Below are 25,264 nucleotides of genomic sequence, written 5' to 3' on the forward strand. Positions count from 1 at the left end.
GGCCGCGCCGCGGAAAAGCCAGCTCGCAATCCTGTCAGCATTCCGATGGTATTCATCCCCAAGGAATTCCATTGAAGGGGAACTTCAGCGAGGAGAAGGGGGCTCCGCGCTCACCTGGGATGACCTCGCCACCGAGGATTACGCCAGAGGTCGAAGGTCGCGGCGGCCGTGGCGGAAAGGTGACGCGGGCTCTTGGCCCGCACCTTTGATACGGAGGACTGTGGGATGAGCCATCTCTCTCTCCCTTGCGCTCCCTTGCGCACATTCCATCCACCAACTAAAATGCACGGGCTCACACGCACATCTAAAGTCGCGCACGCGTGCACTTTTCTAAAATAAGCCTGTCTGACTCCATCTACATGGGTAGGTAACCCCTCCGTATCGGTGTCGTATGAGTGCGTCTCTCGAAAATAACCCTCTCCTCATGACTGTGGTAATGCAGTGAGCATGTGACCCTAATTACCTTTCATTAACTTAATCCCATTCACAAGAGCAACCGCTACAACAAACACACACGCAGTACACAGACACCATCTCTGTGTCTCTCTGGGGGGCTCAAAGCATTCTCAGGTGCAGTCTATTCCTAGCTGCTGGCAGAATGTGTGTGTGTGTGTAATGCTCTATATCAATAGATGCATGTGTGTGTGTGTGTGTGTATGTGTGACATACAGTGCGTATTCCATTCCACCCTCCTGAGGAGACAGAAGAGTCATTTGGTGTGAAAGTGGGTTAATGGAGCGAGCTCCAAATAGAAACAGTCTGAGTGATAATGACACAGTCTGAGTGATAATGACACACTCATGTTTGATCATACCACCCCTCCCCCCCCCACACACACACAACTACCCCTGCCATACACACACACACAACCCCCCAACTTCCCACAAACACCACACGCACAACTACCTAACCCCCCGCGGCCCCAAACACACTTCTACACAACTAACCCTCCACCCACACACACAACCGCACAACATCCCACACACACACACCCACAACTACTCCCTCCCACACACCAACACACACACATAACTACTCCCCCCCCCCCACACACACACACACACAACTACTCCCTCCCACACACCAACACACACACATAACTACTCCCCCCCCCACACACACACACACCCACAACTACTCCCTCCCACACACCAACACACACACATAACTACTCCCCCCCCCCACACACACACACACAACTACTCCCTCCCACACACCAACACACACACATAACTACTCCCCCCCCCCACACACACACACACAACTACTCCCTCCCACACACCAACACACACACATAACTACTCCCCCCCCCCCACACACACACACACACTTCCCGTCCTGGGGGGGTGTCCCCTGGGTCTCCATGCAGGCAGGGTTCTGCCGTCGTGTCAGAGGGCTCTCATGGAGGGGCTCTCTCAACACGCCTGTTTATTTGACATTTAGAATCACTACCAGGACATCTCCCCTGTGCCCTCCAACACACACACACACACACACACACACACACACACACACACACACACACACACACACACACACAAACACTCTCTCAAGCCCCTCAGTGGAGCTACAGTGCCCCTCTGAGACAGTCAGCCATATTTAAACCCTGCATGTTCTCTTTTGTATGTGGGGATCCCTAATAGTAGATCACTGGGATGGAGGGACAACCACTTCGAAGGTCATGAGAAGGTAAATGTATGTGGACCCTTTCTCTGTCCCTGTCTCTCTATCACACACACTTTACACACACCCAGCGGTGAGGCCGTCAGGGAGTGTTGAGTGGCACCTGTGAGTGAGTGTGTGTGTGTTTTGCAGGGAGGTGGACCACTTAGGGGTTTTAGAGTAGCCCAGGGAGCTGCACAGTGAGGGGGGGGGGCTGAGCATGCAGGAGACAGATGTGGAGACAGGTAATGTGTTTGTTTGTGTGTGTGTGTGCGCGTCTTATCACTGGTAGCTGACAGGCCTGTGTTAGTACCCGTGTTTGTGTGTCCTTTCTTGATTTTTTTCGGAGAGAGGGAATTAGTGTGCCGTGTTTGAGTGTGCGTCCAAATGATGTGTAATACAGTAGGAGCGTGCGTCGCTGTGAGCGCTTGTGCCTGGGCGTGTGCGAGCACGTGCGTGTGTGGTTGCGCGCGCACGTGCACATGTGTGCGTTTTTTGGTGTGTCTGCGTGTGGGCTTGCACGGGTGGGCGTGTGCGTGTGCGTATGTTTGCGCGCAAGTGTTCATGTTTCTGGATGCGTGTGATTGCGCGTGTGTACCAGCTGGGGCGTGTCGTGCAGCAGGGGCAGCAGCGTGGCCTCCAGGATGCTGCTCTGCTCGGGGCCCAGGCCCTGCCACAGGGTCACCAGCAGGATCAGCAGGTGGCTGGCGCTCCGCAGGCGCGAGAAGGCCCGCTCCAGGAGGGCCCTGTTGTCCTCCGCCGCGTCCGCCAGGGCGATCACCTGGGGGGGGGGGAGGGGGGTTGTGGTTAACGCATGTTTGGGTAACTCTTATGTTGTGAGTACGGTAAGCGATAGCGAAAGGGTGAGAAGGGGGCCTGAGGGGAGAGAGAGAGAAAAGGGAGAAAGAGAGAGGGAGAAGAAAAGCAGAGAGAGAGAGGGGGGGGGGGGAGAGGGAGAGGGACCATGCGAGAACTCTCCACACGCAGAGGACATCCTGTTGGAGGAGGGAGGTGAGTGGGGGGGCTGAACCATTAGGTGTGGTCTGAGAGCTGAACCTGAGCAGGGGAGGGAGGGGGGGGTGTCAATCCCTCCACTCTGGGCTGGAACCACATGAAGGAGTGGTGATGGAGAGAGATGGATGGGAACAGGAGAGGGCGAGAGTGAGAGAGAGAGGAGAGTCACAGAGAGGACAAGAGGAGCACAATGACCTGGGCTATTTGACAATAGGGTTTTCCAATGAAAATGTCACACTTTTCACAGTGAACAGAAACACCAATATAGATCTATCGTCCATTTGGCTTGAGTGAGGCCTGAGGAACTGTTATACTAGATTTATGCGCACAAACGTACGTACACACACACAGGTAAAACCCCAGGCACTCTAACCCAAACACAGAATCTCCCCTTACCCACAAACCCCAGAGAGTACCTCACTTCACTCGACCCCCCCCTTCCACGCCATCTCCCTTGGCAACCGTGTCACTCAGCCCGACGTTAAACAAACGCTGAGAACCCCCCCTCCCGAGCAAAAGGCACTTTCAAAGGGGGAATTTGGTGGTAAAGATTGGTGTGTATTGATAAAAAGGGCCGCCCTGCCAAGCTAAATGGCGGTCCTAGTCAAGGGCCTTATTGTGCGGGGCCCAACGTAGCGCTGATTGATGCCAGCTGAGGGGAACACAAAGGCACATTTAGCCCCCCGAAAAGCTACACACACACGCAACATCCAGAAACACACAATCACTCACACACACGCCACACATTCACATGAGCAGGGTTCCACTGGGGATGATGTGGGGGGAGGGAGGGGGGGGGGTTACTAGGGTGACACCTGGGGTGACCCCTGTGTGGAGGTGCCTGGCCTCGCTGTGACCTCCGTCAGCAGAGAGCAGGGTTAGCGTGTAGCCCAGTGCTACATACCAACCATCCCACATCTTCCCTCTGGTACAGTGTGTGTGTGTGTGTGACTGTGTGTGACTGTGTGTGTGTGATATATCTGTGGAGGAGCAGAGATGACACGCCTTGACGGCGTCCTTTTCCAACCTGCTGCCACGCCAACACTCCCCCCATCAGGCCCGTGAAGGGGCGCCCGGCATCCCCCCCCTCGCCCCCCCGGGGGGTGAGGACGACTGCCATTCCACCCCGGCTAAAAATACTGAACACCTCAGTCTGCTAGCATGACCCAGACCAAACACTGCCGTTACCAGACTGGCCCAGGAAACTGGGTATTTCTGGAGTCCCAAAAACCACAGACAGAGAGGCAGAAATACAGAAAGACACACACACTACAGTGTGCAGGAAAACACACAGGCTACACACGCAAAATGACACACATCAGTGTGCCCGAACATGCACGCACGCAGACACACAAACACGGGTTACCCCCGCAGTAGGCGAACACACCAGTGAGCTAGAACGTGCACACACATAAACAGAAACATGTCTCGGTATACACAAGGGTAATTTTAGCCTCTACAGGCTGTGTGGTGGATCCTGTAGGGTTTTTGTAGGTTCGAGTTGAACCTTGAAAAACCGTGTTTTACCAAAGAGTTGATAGGTTGGAGGAGGCGGGGGGGGGGGGGGGGGGTCTACGCTGTGTGCTAGTTCATGTTGAAACCTCCCCTCCACATAATACTCATTTGGTTAGAGATGGAAGGAATCCAGGAAAAGACATGTTTTCAAAGAGAGTGAAAGATCGGCCGGAACATTTTTGATTTGTATGGACTTTGTGACCGCAATGTGACAAGAAAGAAGTGCCCGTGTGTGTGTGTGTATGTGTGTGTATGTGCATTCGTACGTGTGTGTGTGTGTGTGTGCACGTGCATGCCTATGTGTGGGTGTGTGCGTGTGCGGAAGCGCACGCTCAGTTTAGCCGGTAGATTAGACACTTCCTGCTCAGTTGGCCACAGCAAGTAGCATGGACACACTCCAAACCGCTTACACACCACCCCATATGTGTGTTTCATAACACACACACACAGGGCAGTGGCAGTGCGCCATCTCTCTGGATGGAAAATGACAGTGGTGTGTTTGGCAGAGCTACGTGGCAGAAATCCTCCCTCTCTCTCAGGGGGTCCGGAGAGATGAGGGAGAGGAGAGACTGATAGGCCGAACAGGAGACACAGAAAAGAGGGATCGGGATGGAAAAGGAACGAGAGAAATGGTGTGTGTGTGTGTGTGTGTGTGGGGGGGGGGGGGGGGGGGGGTGTTAGGGTTAGGGGGGCATGAAGAGAGGGGGAGAGAGAGAGGAGTGATGGAAAGAGGGAGTTGAAAGGGAGGGGGTTCAAACAGGAAGTTCATAGAAAAGTCAGGTTGTCGACATAGAGCCATGTTGTTCACCCTGTCCAAGTAGACCTCCATTAGTAGATTAATAGTCTTCTAAAGGTCACTGTGTGTGTGTGTGTGTGTGTCCCCACGTGCGTTTCTTTTCAGCTCTATTAATAAATGAGTAGTAGTTTAAAATGCTGTGTGTGTTGTGGATGAGAGTAATCATTCATCAGTCTGTACAGTAGTACAGTCTCACTCTTTCCAAGTTATCATTAAAAAGCCAATTAAAGTTTTAACCATGGCCAGAATCTCAGGGCCCATTTCCTTCAATATATCTACCCACAGTGTTGTGTATGGTTAGCTGAAAACCATTTATATAAAAAAAAAAAAAAAAAAAAAAAAGAACTACAAAACAGTAAAAACAAGCTGAGAGGACATGCTGTGTTTCATGTTTGTTTGATCCACCTGTAAGACAAGGTTTAGGCGGCTCAAGTACTCTCTCTCCTCCTTGCTCGCTCTCTCCCTCCCTCCCTCTTTCCTCCCTCCCTCCCTCCCACACACACACACACACACACACACACACACACACACACACACACACACACACACACACACACACACACACACACGGTCTGCTTTGCCCAAAAGGGGAGCGCGACTTAGCTTGATTAGCATCTGGCTAGCCGATGGACGGACTGATGGACAGTAACCGCTTTTGTCTGCCGTCTCGATAGCGGAACAGCTAAGTGAGATAACACTGTCTTCACTGGTCTGATAAGAACAAAAGAGAGAAAATGAGGGAGATAGATAGCGAGAGAGGGAGAGAGAGAGAGAGAGAGAGAGAGAGGGAGAGAGAGGGAGAGAGAGGGAGAGAGAGGGAAAGAGGGAGAGAGGGAGAAAGAGAGAGAGGGAGGGAGAAAGAGGGAGAAAGGATGAGAGAGGTACAGAGAGGTAGAGACAGTGAGAGAGAAAGAGAGAGAGAGTCAGGCTTTGTTTACAGAAGGCCCGGCGGGGTCTTCAGAAAGACAAAAAGAGAAGAGTAAAAGGATAGTATCTGGCCTCACCCACACAGGGAGGGGGGGGGGGGCAACCTGAGATGGGTTATCAGCTCTGGTGAAAGGCTCCAAACCGCACAGCCAAGATAAAGCTACCCTCCTCCTCTCTCCAGCCCTCCGCCTCCGCTCTGCTTTCACAGCCGGTCGCCCATCTCCACGTCCGTCTGTGCACTCCCTCACTCTCTACCTCCCTCCCTCCCTCCATCCATCCTCATCGCCCAAACACACTCGGGGGGGGGGGAGAGAAAGTCTGTTTAGGAAAACAATAGTACTCCCATCATTTGAGTAGCTGGAGTCTAAAGCTTGAACGCTCGGTCCATGAGCATTATATAACAACGTATGGTTTTACATCAATCTAAATCGCACTCGACAGTATAGGAGGTCTGGTTTCGGCGTTTGCGCATATCTGGTTTCTGCTGTCCGACTTTTTCTTGGATCGATATGAAGGGATCTGCATCGCGCCACTCTTTAACACCTCATCACTTTCAGGCCCGGGGGATTCATGATGTCATCAAAGAGGGACTACATGGGACGTACGGCTACCATGGCATTATGCAGCATCTTGAACTGCAATAGTTTTTTTGATTTTTTTTAAACTTTGAGCAAGTACAGCAGCTGCACACTATGTACTATTGCAGGAAGTATGCACAAAATGCAGCCTATTTGGGCCATCCTACTAGCTGTGAGGTTGAGTATCGGAGCTCAGATCTCAGGTCAGATGGGTGTTCCTCTGTACTGGCACAGGAGACATGAGGAGATGGGTGAGGCTGGTCTGAGACCAGCACCTTTGACCCGCCTGCTGCCTGGCAGGGTGTTCTCTGGACAGGCAGTAAGACAGAGCCGCCGCTCCGTCAAAGACCAGGACTGCACTTTTGTTTTCTCTTGGATCGAGCATGGAGAGGTGTGTGTGTGTGTGTGTGTGTGTGTGTGTGTGTGTGTGTGGGGGTTTCTCTCTAAGAAACCAAGGTCAGTGGTTACTCCCCCTCCTGACTTTAGGGTGGTCCAGACCCAAACAGGGAGACTAAATGAGAGACCCCTGCCTGCCTAAGTGACACCCAACCTGGGATTAACACTCGAGGTGCAGGCTGCAGTAGCCCCAGGCCCACTCCAAAATGTATTTTTAAGTATACACAATGAAATAAAATGTAACAATCATATCCTGGGATTTAGATGAAAGTATTTCATGTATTTAACTCTCAACTTTGCCTAACCCTAATCAGTAATTCAACATGATCAGCATCATTGCAAGTAATTGACTATTCTTGGCCCAAACAGTCTTCCTGAAGCGTATGTGCTGGTAGATAGAGGAGTGTAGAAGCCATGCTAGCAGGCCTCAAGGCAGGATCAATCCCAAACATGGATACTATGCATATATTGACTTGGCTTCACATGAGATTCAAACGGTATAGTAGGGTATAAATGGAGAGGTGGAGCACTTTCATTTTGAACAAGGGCCGCACACATGCTGCGCGTGTGTGTGTGTACAAGTAGGTTGGTGTGTGTGTGTGTGTGTGAGCGCGTGTGTGGTGTGCTTCAGGTCAGACCGGGTGATGGAACACAGGGCTATCCTCCCCTGGAGGGGACGAGGCTGGGGGCGGATGGAGGCTGGGGGCGAGGCTGGGGGCAGATGGAGGCTGGAGGCTGGGGGCGAGGCTAGGGGCGAATGGAGGCTGGGGAAATCTTTCTATAGCACACACTCTCCCAGGCAACTGACAACACGTCCGCCCTTCATCAAGTCCTCTTAAACAGCTGTGCAGTGAGCTGTTGAGGGTCAAAGTTCAAACCGACACGCCGACAAACGCGCTCGCTTCCTCCCCAGTGCACCACACTTGCACTCGCACGCCCTGCTCGAGACACACACTTTGAACCAAAACACACTGATCTGTCCTGACACATCCAGTCACACACACACACACACACACACACACACACACACACACACACACAGCAGAGAATTCTCCCTTGGTTCCAGTGTTCTTGGCTTTGCAGAAGAGGAGAAGTTCATCGTTTGTGGCAGAAGTTCACCTGAAGGGGTCATTTTGATAACATCTGGGATTTGAGTGAACAACACTGGTTGAGGCATGTGTGTGGGTGTGCATGTGTGAATGACATATGTAGATACATATATATATATATATACAGTTAGGTCCATAAATATTTGGACATTGACACAATTTTCATCATTTTGGCTCTGTATACCACCACAATGGATTTGAAATGAAACAATCAAGATGTGCTTTAAGTGCAGACTTTCAGCTTTAATTTCAGGGTATTTACATCCAAATCAGGTGAACGGTGTAGGAATTACAACACATTTTATATGTGGCCCCCCCCTTTTTAAGGGACCAAAAATAATTGGACAAACTAACATAATCATAAATCTAATTGTCACTTTTAATACTTGGTTGCAAATCCTTTGCAGTCAATGACAGCCTGAAGTCTGGAACCCATAGACATCACCAGACGCTGGGTTTCGTCCCTGGTGATGCTCTGCCAGGCCTCTACTGCAACTGTCTTCAGTTCCTGCTTGTTCTTGGGGCATTTTCCCTTCAGTTTTGTCTTTAGCAAGTGAAATGCATGCTCAATTGGATTTAGGTCAGGTGATTGACTTGGCCATTGCAGAACATTCCACTTCTTTGCCTTAAAAAACTCTTTGGTTGCTTTCGCAGTATGCTTCGGGTCATTGTCCATCTGCACTGTGAAGCGCCGTCCTATGAGTTCTGATGCATTTGGCTGAATCTGAGCAGATAATATTGCCAGAAACACTTCAGAATTCATCCTACTGCTTTTGTCAGCAGTCACATCATCGATAAATACAAGGGAACCAGTTCCATTGGCAGCCATACATGCCCACGCCATAACACTACCTCCACCATGCTTCACTGATGAGGTGGTATGCTTTGGATCATGAGAAGTTCCTTCCCTTCTCCATACTCTTCTCTTCCCATCATTCTGGTACAAGTTGATCTTGGTCTCATCTGTCCATAGGATGTTGTTCCAGAACTGTACAGGCTCTTTTAGATGTTTTTTGGCAAACTCTAATCTGGTCTTCCTGCTTTTGAGACTCACCAATGGTTTACATCTTGTGGTGAACCCTCTGTATTTACTCTGGTGAAGTCTTCTCTTAATTTTTGACTTTGACACAGATACGCCTACCTCCTGGAGAGTGTTCTTGATCTGGCCAACTGTTGTGAAGGGGTTTTTCTTCACTAGGGAAAGAATTCTTCTGTCATCCACCACAGTTGTTTTCCGTGGTCTTCCGGGTCTTTTGGTGTTGCTGAGCTCACCAGTGCGTTCTTTCTTTTTAAGAATGTACCAAACAGTTGATTGAGCCACACCTAATGTTTTTGCTATCTCTCTGATAGGTTTGTTTTGATTTTTCAGCCTAACGATGGTTTGCTTCACTGATGGTGACAGCTCTTTGGACTTCATATTGAGAGTTGACAGCAACAGATTCCAAACACAAATACCATACTTGAAATGAACTCTAGACCTTTTATCTGCTCCTTGTCAATGAAATAACGAACTCCCATGAGGGAATAACATACACCTGGCCATGGAACAGCTGAGCAGCCAATTGTCCAATTACTTTTGGTCCCTTAAAAAGGGGGGGGCCACATATAAAATGTATTGTAATTCCTACACCGTTCACCTGATTTGGATGTAAATACCCTGAAATTAAAGCTGAAAGTCTTAAACTTAAAGCACATCTTGATTGTTTCATTTCAAATCCATTGTGGTGGTATACAGAGCCAAAATGATGAAAATTGTGTCAATGTCCAAATATTTATGGACCTAACTGTATATATATATATATATATATATACACACACACAGTATAGGCATACGTAAGTATATATCAATGACGCTGGAACATTCTGACTGTCATTAAGTACACTGGAGCAAGAGAAATACTGAAAAACACCATTCCTGTTTTGCAAAACTGACATGCTACTTCTTTTTAGCAAGTATCTGTGCATTTTTGTGTGTGCGTGCGTGCGCACGTGTGTGTGTGTTTGTAGGACAGCGTCGCTGTCCGTCCAAGGCTTCCATATTTAGTCTCTCCCTGTCTAACTGTGGGCCTCTAATCACACAGAGGCCTTCCTTTCTACCCATTTCAGTCCACACACACTCCTCTGGTCTGTCATTAACAGCTCAAACTCACCTCCCAGGCAGCACACACACAAACGCACACACACACACACACACACATAATCATACACATAGTAACCACGCACCAAGGCCTACGCAAGACAACGCAACACACAACCCCAGAAAAACGATATGGGGAACCTCCTAGTAGAGACAGAAGGGTAGGGAAGGCAGCTTCGACCGGGATATCTGTCCTCCTGAAAGACACCCAGGCTGGATGAGCAGGTCAAGCAGCAGAGAAGCGACGCAGACAGAAGACGAGCAGAGGGGCTCCCTGGGTGCTCTGGGAGGAGGTTCTCCTCATGTGAGAGCTGTGGGGGCTTAGTGCTGTGTGTGTGTGTGTGTTTGCGTGTGTGTGTGTGTGTGTACATAGTATAGAGCATTGCAGATCTGTTTGTGCAAGAGACAAAAACAAAGACATCCAATCTCTTGCAGACACAACACTGCTGATCCTGGCTACAAATTAGCATCAAACAAAGACAGAGAGGGGACCCAAACACACACACACATACACACACAGGGAAGACAGTAACACCCACACAAGACCGTAACACACACACACACACACACACACACACACACAGAGAAGACACTAACACCCACACAAAACTACAACACACACAGAAGACCACAACACACACACGCAAGACCACAACACACACACACACACACACACAAAGAAGATCATAACACACACACAGACACACAGTGAAGACCGTAACACACACAAGACCATTACGCGCGCACACACACACACACACACAGAGGACCGTAACACACACAGAAAATACTGTGACACAGTAGAGGTGTTCAGTGCCGCTTAGTCAACCTTTCAAATGTTAAATGTGTTCTGTACATCATAGGAATGTGTGTGTGTGTGTGTCAGTGTGTATCAGAGGCCAGCAAACGTGCCCCAGCAGAGACCGACTGTCCCAGAACCATTTCAGGGGTCACAAGCATGTCAACAGAGTCCACTTTCAGGAAACGTGATCGCAAGCCTAAGTGCAGTGAATAAGTCATAGCCTCCTATGTAAACCAAGGTATTACTTTGTAGAGAGAGGGAGGGAGACTGAATGAAATTGAAGTAAGAGAGCCTGGTGGAAATGGACATGGGGATGATGGAGAGAGAGAGAGAGAGAGAGAAAGAGAGGGAGAGGGAGAGAGGGAGAGAGAGGGGGGACTTGAGGGGGGTGGGAATCAGAGAAAAAATTTAACTCACTTGAAGCAGTCCAGACTTAACAGCCCAAGTGTACCTTTGGCAGGTAGACATACACACACAAGCACACACACACTAACACGTACAAGTTAGAGGTTTGGTCTGGGTCCCAGTGAAAATGACACTAATTTGAAGCTAAGGACATCTGGCAAAGACGACTTCTGTTGCAGTCTACTAGCCACAAGCTAATGCTAACTGTAGCCTGTAGGTCCCATTCAGATACAAACTGCTTACGAGAAAACCAATGTCATAAATGTAAATGCTACTACCGCTAAAGCATGCTAATCTAATAATTGCATAGTTGCACAGCATGATAAATCCTGATGACACAAGCTTTAATGATCCTGAGGAACGCCACAATAGGGGCATTGTCTCCTTGCTCATCTTAACACACATGCCATAAATCGCGCACAAACACACAGCAAATGCATTGCCGCAAATTAAGTCTCAACCCCTAAACCCAAACCCAAATCCTAACACACACACACACACACACACAAACAAACACACACACACCCTTGCTTGCTATGTCTCTGCTACGCAGGGCTCTGTTTGTCCATGACATGCCTGTTTGCTTTTCTCTCAATGGTCTCCTTTGAACGCACCACGGCGGAGGAGAGGGGGTGTGGGCGCGCGCGCACACACACACACGTGCACGCCTTAGTAGGCAAGCCTTCTGATTACAGAGTGAGTATGTGTAATCATATAAAACGGGCATTGTCTGCAGGCGGAAGCAACACATACATGGTAAAGAAAGCAGAGAGGGGAGGACATGTTGACTTTGGAGAAAGCGCAAAGGGAGAGGTGATCAGTCATAGGGCCGGCCTGTCTTCCACACACACACACACACAAGCGAGAGCAGGTTACCACAAATACATACAAACACCAATGAGCATTCCACACTAGCATGCACAAGTCGCGCGCACACACACACTAAGAATGAGTTATTCAATAACATTGCACCAGTGGACTTATGTCCATCAGGTATAGGGAATATTCACAAGCGTAATCATTTTTGCATGTGCTCTACAAAACACAAACACGCATATAAACACACACAGACACACATTCTGTTGGCCGTTACTTGCTTGCAGTTTGGCCAAATCTTTAACAAACAGGATTCAGATCATCACTCATAAATTAGTAGCATGAAATAAATGTCCTCCTGGATGTGAGCCTGTTTGTCTGTGTCAGTGTGTGTGTGTGTGGAACAGACAACTATTCATACGCCGAGGCCATAGAAGGTAAATCAGTCGATTTATCAAAATGCGGGGAAATGTCGCGTGAACTTGGCCAACACAGCCAACATATGCAGCACTAATTCATCCCAGAGACAGGGGTTACACACACAGCAAAACACACACAGACAGACACACAGCAAAACACACACACACACACTGCAAAACATACACATAGAGAGAGACAGACATTAAGAGAGTGCGTATGTGTGTCTATAGACAGTGGCGGGGTAGTTGTGTGTTGTGTGTCTGTGGTTAAAGGTCCTGGCTAGAGTGTAGTGTTGTTGTTGTCCTGTACTCCTGTCACCATCCATCAGTCTGCTGTCTCTAATGGCTTTCTCCTTCCTGCACACCAAGCTATACGCATAGACAGAGACTGTATGTGTGTACGTGTGTGTGTGTGTGTGTGTCAGGAGAGTAAATCCACTGGTAGAGTGTATGTGTGGCCGAGGATGTGTAAAGAGTAACATACTCCGAAACACTTACCGAAGACTATTAGCCATGCTAATGTTTCTACATGACAATAATATCTGATCTGATTTGACGATGCATTTGGCACGGTGACATGTCCGCAACATGAACGAGACCAGGATTGAGCTTCAGGTTCAGTCCTGCTGAGGTTTAATCTCGTTTTTTCAACCGTAGCATAGAGCGGTGACAAGGTTCTCCTGGAGGGGGGGGGGGGGGGGGGGGGGAGAGCAGGCAAGTCCTCAGGAAACACTGCAGGGCGGGGCGTCCCCAGAAGACCCCTCTGTGGAACTGGAGCTAATGAGCATCTGGGGAAAGGATGGTGTGCGTGTGTGTATTTTCACAGCCTCCTGCATGTGTGTGTGTCTGTGTATGAGGGACCATGTGTGTGTGTACCTGAGACCGGTTTTGACTCGCATGCCTGATCTGAGTGAGTAAGCCTGCGTGTGTACCACTTTAATTACGCCGCGTGCATAATCCCGTTAGCCGCTGGCTAACCTGGGATTACGCGCTACAAAAGGCCAGCGGGAGTGGGCATGCTCCATAGTCAGGGTGGAATCCAGTCCCCATTCAGATGGTTAAGAGCCACTCAACGGACACAAGGAGATTAGGGCCCTAACCCGCCATAGCAGCAGGGGCCCCCTGTGGCAGTCCCTAAGGCCTCTCTATCCCCCCTCCCTCCCTCCCTCTCGCCCCCCCGTAGCTGGGAGATGAAATGACATTCTTCAGGGCCCTAATACCAAAGGATTGGACTGGAGGAGGCAGCAGGGTGGTGGTGGTGGCGGTGGGGGGCATACCTGGCGAGATTCTTTGTGGTTAAAACTGTAGATGTACAACGCACAGGAGAGAAAGCTATTAAGGGGTGGGGGGGGGAGGTGTGGGGGGGGGGGGGTCTAAAGACACTAGACTGACAGACCCCGGAGGTTGCTACGCTACGTCTGAGTGGTCACCGAGGAAGAAGGTGAGAGGAGGAAGCAGTAAAAAATAAAAAGAGGGTGGAAAAAGCGTTCCTTTCTTCTATCTTCCTCTCTCTTCTCCTCTTTTCATTGGCAGATGTACAGACATACATACTGTAATAAAGGGCCACCAGAATCTGACTCCCACGGAACTGCCCCCAGGACAGTAAGAACAGTACAGCAGATAGGGTGCTGTACACCCCAAACATCCAGACCTCCAGCAGCCAACTGCCTGCCGTCTGCCCTGCCTTTGGGCAAACACCTGGGAGTGTGTGCGTGTGTGTGCGCAGACTGGCAGAGATAGTCTTTGCTGTGGCTCAGGGATTTCACATTCTTTGATAAACTCCCAAACCCCCCAACCCTCTTCTCTCTCTGTCACTCCCCTGCTGTGCATGGCCCGAGGGCCCATGATACAGCAGCCCAGACACACACACACCATCCAGAACGTACACAAACACACACACACACACACAGACATACACAGACACACCAACACCTGCCCACACGGTCACTGACTCAAAGTAATGACTAATCTCCTGACCCAAGACACAATTTGAAATTGCCTGGCTATTTTCATTATTGTATCCATGAAGAGTCATCTCATTGACCAATTCTGCCTTGGAACCGTGTCTACCAACAAGGGTTCTCACACTACTAATTTACTGACTACCTTGACTGTGCCACACACACTCATGTCACACACTCAGTTGTATCACAGTCCCCCGTACACACACTTGCCTAAGTCAGTCACCTGAATGAAAGCCACATTGATAAGACAGACATTTACATAAACAAACTTGTTTAAGTAAAAACATACCAGGCCGCAGTGACCTCTCCATGTGTCATTCATTTAGCGCATGTGTGTGTGTGTGTGTGTGTGTGTGTGTGTGTGTGTGTGTGTGTGTGTGTGTGTGTGTGTGTGTGTGAGAGAAAGAAAGAGAGAGAGAGAGAGAGAGAGAGAGAGAGAGAGAGAGAGAGAGAGAGAGAGTGAAAGACAGTGAGACAGAGAAAGAAAGAGAGAGACAGCTGATATGTATAAATGTGTGTTTCCTCTGTTAAATACCCTGGGGTCAAAGAAAGAGGAAAAACAGAGGAACTCCCTCAGGTCCTTCTGGCCTTTGATCTGCTACCTAAACACCCCACCGCACCTGAGAGACTGCCTTTCAAACACACACACAACTCGGCTTATCGAAAAAACATTCACACACACGCAAAGCCAAAATCACAGAACGATGGCACAGTCCACCCACAAACACATCTCGGAGAGAGCCCTGACCATTAATCGCAAGGGGGCCTCAGGTACACAGTGGGATCTGTGTTTAGCCATGTTTAGCTGTGTTTAGTGCTCCATTTGGGGCCAAATAAATCAAGACGCTGTCTGTGAGAAGCCTCCATTACGGGGCCGAGAGGCCCATCAGGAGCCTGTCAGTCAGGACCGCTAGCAGCCCACCTCCTGCGTTTGAACTGCTAATTATAGGGAGCCTCCGTTCAGCTCCCAGACAGAGACGCTCGCTAGGTTATCCTAGCGCGCTAATGCTAACACTAACAAACGGAGGCCATTTTACCTCTGAGGAAAATCGTTGGGAAAATATTTATGGGAACAGACTACCCTGCTTACCCCCCTCCATCCTACCCTCACTCTTTCTCGGCCTATCCATTCCACTTTCAGAAATGTCTATCCAATCTTGATTGACAAGAGTACTTTCATGAGAGGTCACTGGCAGCAAGAAAAAAAGAAAAAAAGCAGGAATGCTAACGCTAGGCTAAGCTAGCCCTCTGGCTCACCTTTCCATAGCTGCCAGATTAATCAAAGCAGAGTTGAAGGGAGAGCCGGGCCGGACCGTAAACCACTGGGCCAAGATGAGTAATGTCTTTTTAAGTAGTGAGAAGGAGAAGTGGGGGAAACAGACACCTCTGGCCAGCTCAGATAGACATTATGAGCCACGGGCGGCTGCATCTGGGCTTCATGAATAAAATATAGGAGGAAGATATGAGGGAAGAAAGAACAATGGGAATATTATCCTGGTATATGAACGTACACCGGACCAAAGAAATTCTCACAGGCCTCTTTCTGTTATCTCTCAGATCATTCTGGAAAAAAGGCAGACTCATGTAAACACACAGACACGCTAACGAGGGGAAATCCCCAAATCCACAGATACACAAAGAAAATGTACCCGTCTGGCATTCCTCTGAGACCAAATTAAAGGGGTTGTTCAAACAAATTCCAAATTCACCACAGACTGTTCCATTTCCATTGTTTTTTGTTGTTGTTTTCTATTCAGGAGTATGCTTGCTTTCGCACTGACAAATTCAACCAACTAGTAATTCATTTCATTCACCATTATATAATGTAGCACCCAATGTAATGATTTCTAGAAAAATGTAGTAATTCCATAAAATGTAAAAACATTCTAAAGAGTTTTAAAACTCAATAATGTAGGCTATTAACTTGACCAATATTGCAATAAAATGTATCTGATAATATAATACCATAGAAATGTATTGGGAATGTCCTCAATTTTCAGGTCTTAAAAATATTTTTCTCAAAACTGATGATATACTATTTTTGACAGATACTGTAGCCTTGTAGGCCTAGCCTCCTCTGGTCATCTTCAGTCAAGAGGTCTACATTGTGTTTTAAGAATGTAAGAATGTTGGATTTGGATTTGAAATGAAAGAATGACTCTTGGGTTAAAATTCAGACGTTGAACTCCTCCTGGACATAATATCTCAACAGACACATTGATGAATTCACAAAACAAGCCAATGTGTTCTACAAGAGATGAAATAATGGCCCACGCAAACTCTTCATGCAAGGACGAGCTGAGCAAGCAACTTCTGAAGCATAGATCAGTCCTTAGAAAGCTGCATAACTCATACCCAGATATATACATGAATTATTAATTTGATGCGTACATCACTCTTCCGAGTAGCCGTCGATAGCGTCCATTAAGCTGCAAGTGTATACATTACAGCACGTATAGAGTGTCATAAACTTCCCGAATGCGTCGCGAGGGCAAGCGGGAAGCGGGAGCTGGGAGAGATAGCTTGATGGACGGAGTGACACTGGAGTGCATTAGTCATGGTTAGCCTAGCCATGCTAAGGGACGGACTCGGATGCCTCGTCAGCACTAGCTAACGGAAGACACCGATACATGAACGCTATTACCACCAGCGCGGGGCCGTCTACCAAAGAGAGACGCTGACTGGTACTTCTAGTATCCATGATTAGCCTAGCAGGAGGACTAACACGGTGTTATCTGAAAACAGAATTCATTTCGGCTCAGATAAAATACGAGAAAGACATCACCGAGAAAAATAAGGCATTGACAAAAGGTCAGATCTAAAACATCTTTGGATGAGGCCCTGGTAAAAATGTAGTTCAACGGAGAGTGTGTAGAATGATATTAGGCAGACATCTGCTCTACTCTTGAGGTTTGAGCCCAGCCAAGGTTTTACCTTGGGACACATTTGTATGGTTCTTCTCAGAGGAGGAGAGGTGGTGAGGTACTGGCACATTAAATATCTTATGAAGTCATGATGTCACACACTCCCAGTGCGGTAACGGGAGCACAACTAATTAATGGCATAAAGAGCGCCCCACCAAACTATTCCCTACTGTAAACAGCGACGGCAAGGGACCATCACTTTTCAACGTCGTACAGCCTGCCTGTGCCTCTTTGACGGATGCGCGCACACACGCACACACACACCAAACTAATTCCACAGCGAGCACACACAATGAGAACCCATCAGGCAAGTGACCACAAACTCACAATAGTAGAACTGAACTAAACACACAAGTGCAGACAAGAAAACGTTTGGAAAACCTTCCGACATCACAGAGTAACACACTTCCATCACACACACAGAGAGAGAGAGACCTAAACAGAGATTTCTAATGAGGTTGCTGTGTTTATTCATCATTTACAAAGGAAGGCTCCAGCGTCAATTACCCGGGCCTCAAACCGAGACAAACGCAGAAACAACGTAGCCCTGTGTACAAACAAACACTGTCTCAACATGTACGTGAATGTATGCATAAAAGTGCATGTGATTCTGTGTGTGAGTGTGTGTGTGAGTGTGTGTGTGAGTGTGTGTGTGAGTGTGTGTGTGCGTGTGTGGCCATGGCTGCATGTTAGTCTGCCTGTAAGTACAGCCTAGGCCTTGGGTATGAAGTAACACCTAATCAGTAATAGCAGGAAGTACATAAATCAGCTGAGTAGGTCTATCAGTCTGTAAATCAACACTAGCACAATCATTACTGTGTGTGTGTGGGTGTGTGTGTGTGTGTGTGTGTGTGAATCACAATTGGGTGTGAGGTAAGCACCACTTGAGGCCTCTCCTAAAATCAACACTCCCATCCACAGAGGAAAGAAAAAAACACATGCTCTCTATGCCCTATGTCCCAGTCTTGTGTGTGTGTGTTTGAGTGTGTGTGTGTGTGTGTGTGTGTTCATGTTAAAGTAGTGTCAACTGTGTGTTGGGGTCAAACCTACAGTATTCTGTACAGTATGTGACAGTGTGTATGTGAAAGTGTGTGTGTGTGTGACAGTGTGTGTGCATGTGTGTATGTGAGTGTGTGTGTGTATGTATGTATGTGACTTCGGTGTGTGTTGGGGTCTGACCTGGCGGTAGGTCCCCTCCATGAGAGTGTCCAGGTTCTGGAGGGGGGCGGGGGTCTTGTCTTTGAAGCGTGTGAGGAGGCGACGCTGGATGGCCCGGAACTGGACGGCCCGCTCAGACAGCAGGTCCTGGTACTTCTCTGCACTGACGCGCAGCTGCTCCCGGCAGGGCACGGAGGTCGCGCCACGGCAACGGAAAGGGGACATGGATACCATGTTACAGCAACATGAAGGTAACATGGTTCATACAAGTTCATGCAAAGTCTCAACGAGCCTTTGAGTGTTTCAGTGATCTATCGTCTCATTTACATTTTTACATTTAGTCATTTAGCAGACGCTCTTCTCAGCAAAGGAAACACTTGATGTAAATGCGAACGCGTGATAGATGCCCAATGAGAAGAACACAACATGTAACAAATGTGAAAAACAATCTAAAGCAAGAAAAAGAGAAACTGAAATGTAACTAAAAACCACCCTTCCTAACGGAGGACATTCATTTGCGATCATGACAAATGGATCCCTAAAACATGTCAGAGTTGGATCAAAACCCGTTCCTTTTATTACGCTCTGGGATCTGAAACCCTTGGGCGCACCTCGAAGTGCTGGTCGACAGTCTCAAAGTACTCGCTGAGAGGGATGGGTCCTGAGAAGCTGTTCCTGAAATCCTTGACGCCCAGCGCTTGGAAGTGGCTGTCGAACCGCTGCACCAGCTCCTTGGCCACCAACCAGATGTCCTCGAAACTGTCACTCTGGATGCGGTAGCGCTCTGTGGGAAAGAGAGAGAGAGAGAGAGAGAGAGAGAGAGAGAGAGAGAGAGAGAGAGAGAGAGAGAGAGAGAGAGAGAGAGAGAGAGAGAGAGAGAGAGAGAGAGAGAGAGAGAGAGAGAGAGAGAGAGAGAGAGAGAGAGAGAGAAAGCGAGTGAGAATAGCCACTCTCGTCCAAAGCCATGCATGGGAGGGGTTCGAACCTGGGCTCTCTTGATATGCAGTCAAAATGCTCTAACCACTGAGCTATACCCATCCCATGCATACTATATCAGTATACCCTTTGTGATAAATACATGCATTCACAAGTTTGTGTGCGCATGCACAGTCAATTCCTACAGTCAGAGCCCTGATGTCCATGTGTGTGTGTGTTTGTATGTGTGTGTGTGTGTGTTTCTCACGGGAAGTCTTGGAGGCCAGCACAGTGACTCGAGCCCCGGAGATGAAGTGGAAGGCCATGGCATTGCCTTCTTTATCCTCTGACTTTTCAGCAAAGTCTAGAAATAGAGAGACAGACAAACAGTATGAGAATGTACTCCGAGTAAGTCAGAGTGTGTTGGTTGGAGTCTGTATTTCTCATGTCAAGCATCTCTTTCACAAACACACCCAGCTCTTTTTCTTTTCAAGAATGATGGTTCTCCCTCTCTCACACACACACACACACACACACACACACACACACACACACACACACACACACACACACACACACACACACACACACACACACACCACAAAAAAAAAAAGCCAAGAATGATGGTCCCACAGTATGTTTAGCTGTCCCTTTTTTCACTCACATAGACATGAATGCAGGCAACACACACACACGCACACACACTCTCCGGTTCTCATGGGGCCAGTATGGTGTGGTCTCCCAGGATGTCAGACAGAGATAATGCAGCTTATCTCCCCTCAGGACGCCAGCCAAGGTGAACAGAGCACAATCACATTGTTCCTTATCTGACCACGAGTCGCCCTCTACACACACACACACGCACAAGCATACATGGTGGATATACAAATACACATGCAAATAAATATAAACTACTAATCTTTATCCCTAACAAACTTTTTTTTTTTTTACCGCCCCAGTCTCTCTCGCTCTACACACACACAAACACACACTCTATCTTCATAGATCTTACCAGCTGCAGGGAACTGTGTATGGGGACGCCATTCCCAGATCCTGATGACGACTGATCCCTGATAATGAGTGCTTCCCAGGTATCACACACACACACACACATACATACATACACACACACTCTCTCTCTTTCCCTGGTGTGTCTGTTACCTGGGAAAACCTTGTTGAGGTTGACAGGGGGCTTGTTGGTGTCCACGGTGACCTTGTACTTGGCGTTCTTGGAGGTGGACGTGGGGCAGCAGACCAGCCGGAGGGGCAGGAAGAACTTGCACTGGGCCACCCTGGGCACCCCTGAGGAGGACAGGTGAAGGTAGAGGAGAATAATAATAAGACTTTATTTATATAGCACATTTCATACAAGAATTGCAGCTCAATGTGCTTAGGGGTAAAGGATGACAGAAGGGGAGGAGGGGGAACTGAGATCAATGACGAGCGTGCACAGTGTTTGATAAGAAACGGCACTTGACTTTGTGACTTACATGCGTTTGTCTGACTTTGTGACTGCATGTGTTTGTCTGCTGTGTGTGTGTGTGTCTGTCAGGAAAGGAACCATATTTCAGTTTAGCTTCACATTCTACAAGGGACTGTGTGTGTGTGTGGTCACTATAGGAAGCGGGGGAGAGGGAGTGAGAAATGTGATATTGTCAACACCAGTTGTTTGCTTTTGATCCGGACCTGTGTCTGGATTACGTGCCAGGCAAGGTTTGCACTATTCAATTAGAGGTTAGAAAGCTCAGTTTCCACAGGCTTAACCACAATATATCCCTACAAACATTCTCCCTAAGCACCTCAAGGCAAATCTCCAATAGAAAAATAGCCTTTCAGCATTGTCCCTATTTCACAGTAACATGGCCCCAATCAATCTTTGTCTACACTTGTCCGGTCTAACCCCACGTGTGGGCGAGACTCTTCGCAGACATCTTGACTGACTGACTCTGCAGTGTTTTTGGAGGATTCCTCGGTCGATGGAAGTCCTAAAACAGCAACGGGCCGAATTAGGGGGCCGGGGCGGCCAACCATAACTGTCCCGGAGTTGGCTGATGCTGAGCTTGGCAAAAAACGGTGCCGGAATAACAGGGGATGGAAGAGAGATGGAGGAGAAGAGAGAGAGGGTGAGGGAGAAGGAGAGAATGAGGAGGGGGGGAGAGGGAAAAGAAGGGAGACAGAGTGCCCAGGGGTATTTCCCATTCACGTATTTCCTCTCTAGACGACTGGGAAGGAGGATGAAGAATGGAGGGGTGGAAGAGAAAGGAAGAGAGAAATATGGGGTAATTCCTCCAGCCTCATGTAGGTATATACCTCAGAAAGGAGCCAGGGCAAGTAAAATATGATTACGGAAAAGGAAAAAAGGGGGGGAAACAGAGAAGGAAGGAGAAAGGGAGTGAGAGAGAGAGACCACTAGCTACAGTAGGACAGAAGACACAAACCCGTCTAGACAGACCAATCTACAAGACGTGTTCAGCTGACTATCCACTGAACCTAACCATGCGGCATGTTGGTAGTTTGTTGCGCTTGTTGTAACATATCGCCCAAACACAAGAAGGCAACTAAACTGTCAACAGAGAGACAGAGTCACAGAGAGAGACACAGAGCGAGAGAGACACAGAGAGAGAGAGAGTTCAGTTCCAGTAGGTTGTCAGGCCCAGTGGAGCTAGCCTGGGCTGCGTTACCCGATAACGATGGATCTTAGCAACGATCGAGCAAAATAACGCAACCATCGATATTTCCTACGTGCGTTTCCCAAACATGCTCGTAAGGAGTAGGCTTATCTATGCGCTTTCAAGAGCTACGAATTTTCAAGAGACACTTTAGCTACAGTGTCTTTGGGAACGGCACCAAAAACTAAGATTCGTCATACAATGGATTCTACGATCAACTTAGGCTTACGACGCTTTGGGGAAATGCAGCCCAGGCTGGTGTGTGCCAGCGGTTCTGATCCCTTCCTGTTTTGTCTGACCAGGTAACCTAAGCTGTGGACTGGAAAGCACTGTGCATTGGCCTGGCTCTCGTAGCGGACGCCAGTGACATCACAGAGGTAAGATGACCACACCAGCCACCTATAGCTGGAGTGTTCCTCTCTCTGGCTCTTCATCTTCAATTCCCTTTCTCTGTCCGTGTCCCCCTCTCCTTCTCTGACCTTTTTGATATTTTTCATCCATCCACTTCCTGTATCTATGGCTCTGTTTATGATTTGTATGTGTCCACATCCTTCTACATTTGCATTTATTTATTTATTTAGCAGTGTCTTTTATTCAAAGGGCCACACAAACATGACTGGAAGTGCACATTTCCTAACAATATTAGTGGTTAATACCTAGGAACATTCCAGAGGAGGACACCACATAATTTAGCGAATAAAACTTCACCAAAAACAGTACCCCTCTATCACATCTCTTTCTCTCAAACTCGTTCAATCTCTCCTTTCGCAGCAACTTCTTTTCAGCAGGCCACTTTCTTAGAGGTATTCTCTCAAACTTCCATGGCCCTTAAAAAAGGTCACACACTAAAACCTATATAATCCTCCCATCGCCTGCGGCAGTTACTGTTGGGAGCGTGTTGAGAGGACTGCTAGGCCCTCGTTTAGAGCATAGGGCATGTTTGTTTAATGTCCTTTGCAGGCTTTCAACATGCAACAAATTGCTGCCGAAATGAATAAACTGGCTGCCGCCATCAATGACGGGTGAGGCAGAGCAACATGAAAGTGGGAGAAAGAGAGAGAGAGAGAGAGAGAGAGAGAGAGAGAGAGAGAGGGAGGGAGGGAGGGAGGGAGGGAGGGAGGGAGGGAGAGAGAGAGGAGTGAGCACGGGAGGACAGGGGAACATAGAGGAAAGGAGAGGTTGAGTGGGAGGGATGAGAGAGGTTGAAGAGCCTGGAAAGGACTAGGGAAACATTTTTCCGTCTCAGGTTCACAGTCGCCGTTGACTAGTCGGCACTTTCTCAAAAGACAAACTTTGTGTGTGTGCGTGTGTGTGTGCACTTAAAAGAGGGGACGCCCTGACTGTAAATCTAGAGCGGTTCCACCTCCTCACACACCGTTTCCTCGTCTATTCCCAGGCTGCCAAGGCAGAGTTACGACTGCCACCACCACTGTGATTGACCTGCCGCTGTGTGTTAGTGTCTCTGTTTGTGTATATGCCTTCTTCTTTGTGTGTGTGTGTGTGTGTGTGTCTTACCTGAGCTACCACTGTTGCCCTCTGTTGGCATCCATGAGATCTACACACCTGACACCACCTTGAGGTCAAACATGTAGCTTCTACACATGTACTGTATATAACTACTTAGTGCTGCATATACAGTATATATGCAGAACTTGTCTATAGCTACTCGTCTTTCCGCCAGGTAAAAGGTCGCACTGAAATGGGCCTGTGTAGTTGAGAAGTGTCCACTGTGACCTCTTCAAAAGAACAACTTCTGGATGACTCTTCATAGTTGAATGAAGTGGCGTGTGTGTGTGCGTGTGCGAGGAAGGGTGGGTTTGTCATGTCTAGTCTCTGACCACTGAGTTTATTTGACCGCGGGGCGACCGTGAGGGATCGCGATCTCGCTGCAGCTGCGATGAGGTCACCGATACGCTGATAGGCGTGGGCGTGTTTGAATGACAGTGTGTGCGCGCGTACATGAACGAGTGCATGTGTGCGGTTTAGTTCATGTCTATGTATGCATGCGTGTGAGTGTATGCATGCGTGTAAAAGTGATTGTGTCTGTGTGTGTGTTGGGGGGGGTCTCCCTGCAGTCTCCGAGTCGACTGTTCATTGGAAGGTTATCCTGCGCTGAATCAAAGCACAGACAGGAAAAAGCAAACACAAACTCGGAACTAGACACACCACTACTAAGCTGCACTGATGATTGTGTATAATGATTATATATGTGTGCGAGTGTAAGGGGATATGTTTAATGCTTACAGTACCTTTGTTAAGTAAGTTGGAAGTATAAAGTGTGTGTGTGTGTGTGTTGATGCATCAAATCCTTCAAGTCTATAAGTACCTGTTGTGCAAGTTTGCACATGTGTGTGCGTCTCAGCCAGCTATCATGTTACGGGGGAAACATCAACATAGACTGAGGCCTCTTCCTGTGTGAGGTAGAGCTACTGCACCACTACAAACTACTAACTGACTACTACTAATTCCTGCGACTTGAGAGATTGACAGAGATTTAAATGACAGTTTTTCAAGGTATTTCTGTTGTTCCAACCATATAGTCAAAAATTCAATATCTGAAATCTATTAGAAAGGTCATAATCTCTCGAGTGTCGGCTAATGCAGCCTACACTAATATTAGCGTTGATACCGCAGTTACTACTACTAACTAGATACGACGACAATACTAAATAACTAGTAATAGCACTACTGCCTACCAGTCCTGCTCCTACGGATGCTAACCATGACTCACCTGCAGGGTTGAGCTCTGTCGCACGGCCGGCCCAGCAGAGAAACAAGACAGAGTGAAACAGAGCCGTGGCTTGAGTGGGCCCAGTGTAGCCCCGGGCGTGTAAACACCGCCACTCACACACTTCCCCTCAGCCCGCGTCTCCTGTTCCCTCTGCCCCTTAACCATCCTCCCCCCCCACACACACACGCGCACACACACACACACACACCCTCAACCCTCTCTCGCCTTGGGATTTTGTTTCCTTTCTGGCTGCCCCCCCCCCCCCCTCCCTTCATCTCCGACCACTCGTCTCTCCTCCTCTCTCCTCCCTTCTTCCATTGAAACCAT

At 48.4% G+C, this 25,264-nt stretch overlaps 1 protein-coding gene across 1 annotated transcript in view; it reads right to left on the reverse strand.

The window, feature by feature from the left end:
- Window positions 1–25,264, reverse strand: part of bbs9 (Bardet-Biedl syndrome 9) — a 65,336-nt gene that overhangs the window by 13,770 nt on the left and 26,302 nt on the right. Inside the window, exons 15-20 of the mRNA XM_062466188.1 lie at window positions 24,938–24,952; window positions 20,699–20,839; window positions 19,806–19,901; window positions 19,234–19,406; window positions 18,644–18,796; window positions 2,261–2,443 (exon numbers count right to left, since the gene is read on the reverse strand). Of these exons, the coding sequence (XP_062322172.1) occupies window positions 2,261–2,443; window positions 18,644–18,796; window positions 19,234–19,406; window positions 19,806–19,901; window positions 20,699–20,839; window positions 24,938–24,952 (761 nt within the window). The remainder of the gene's footprint in view (window positions 1–2,260; window positions 2,444–18,643; window positions 18,797–19,233; window positions 19,407–19,805; window positions 19,902–20,698; window positions 20,840–24,937; window positions 24,953–25,264) is intronic.

Source organism: Osmerus eperlanus, chromosome 7 (assembly GCF_963692335.1).
Source record: "Osmerus eperlanus chromosome 7, fOsmEpe2.1, whole genome shotgun sequence".
NCBI lineage: Eukaryota > Metazoa > Chordata > Actinopteri > Osmeriformes > Osmeridae > Osmerus > Osmerus eperlanus.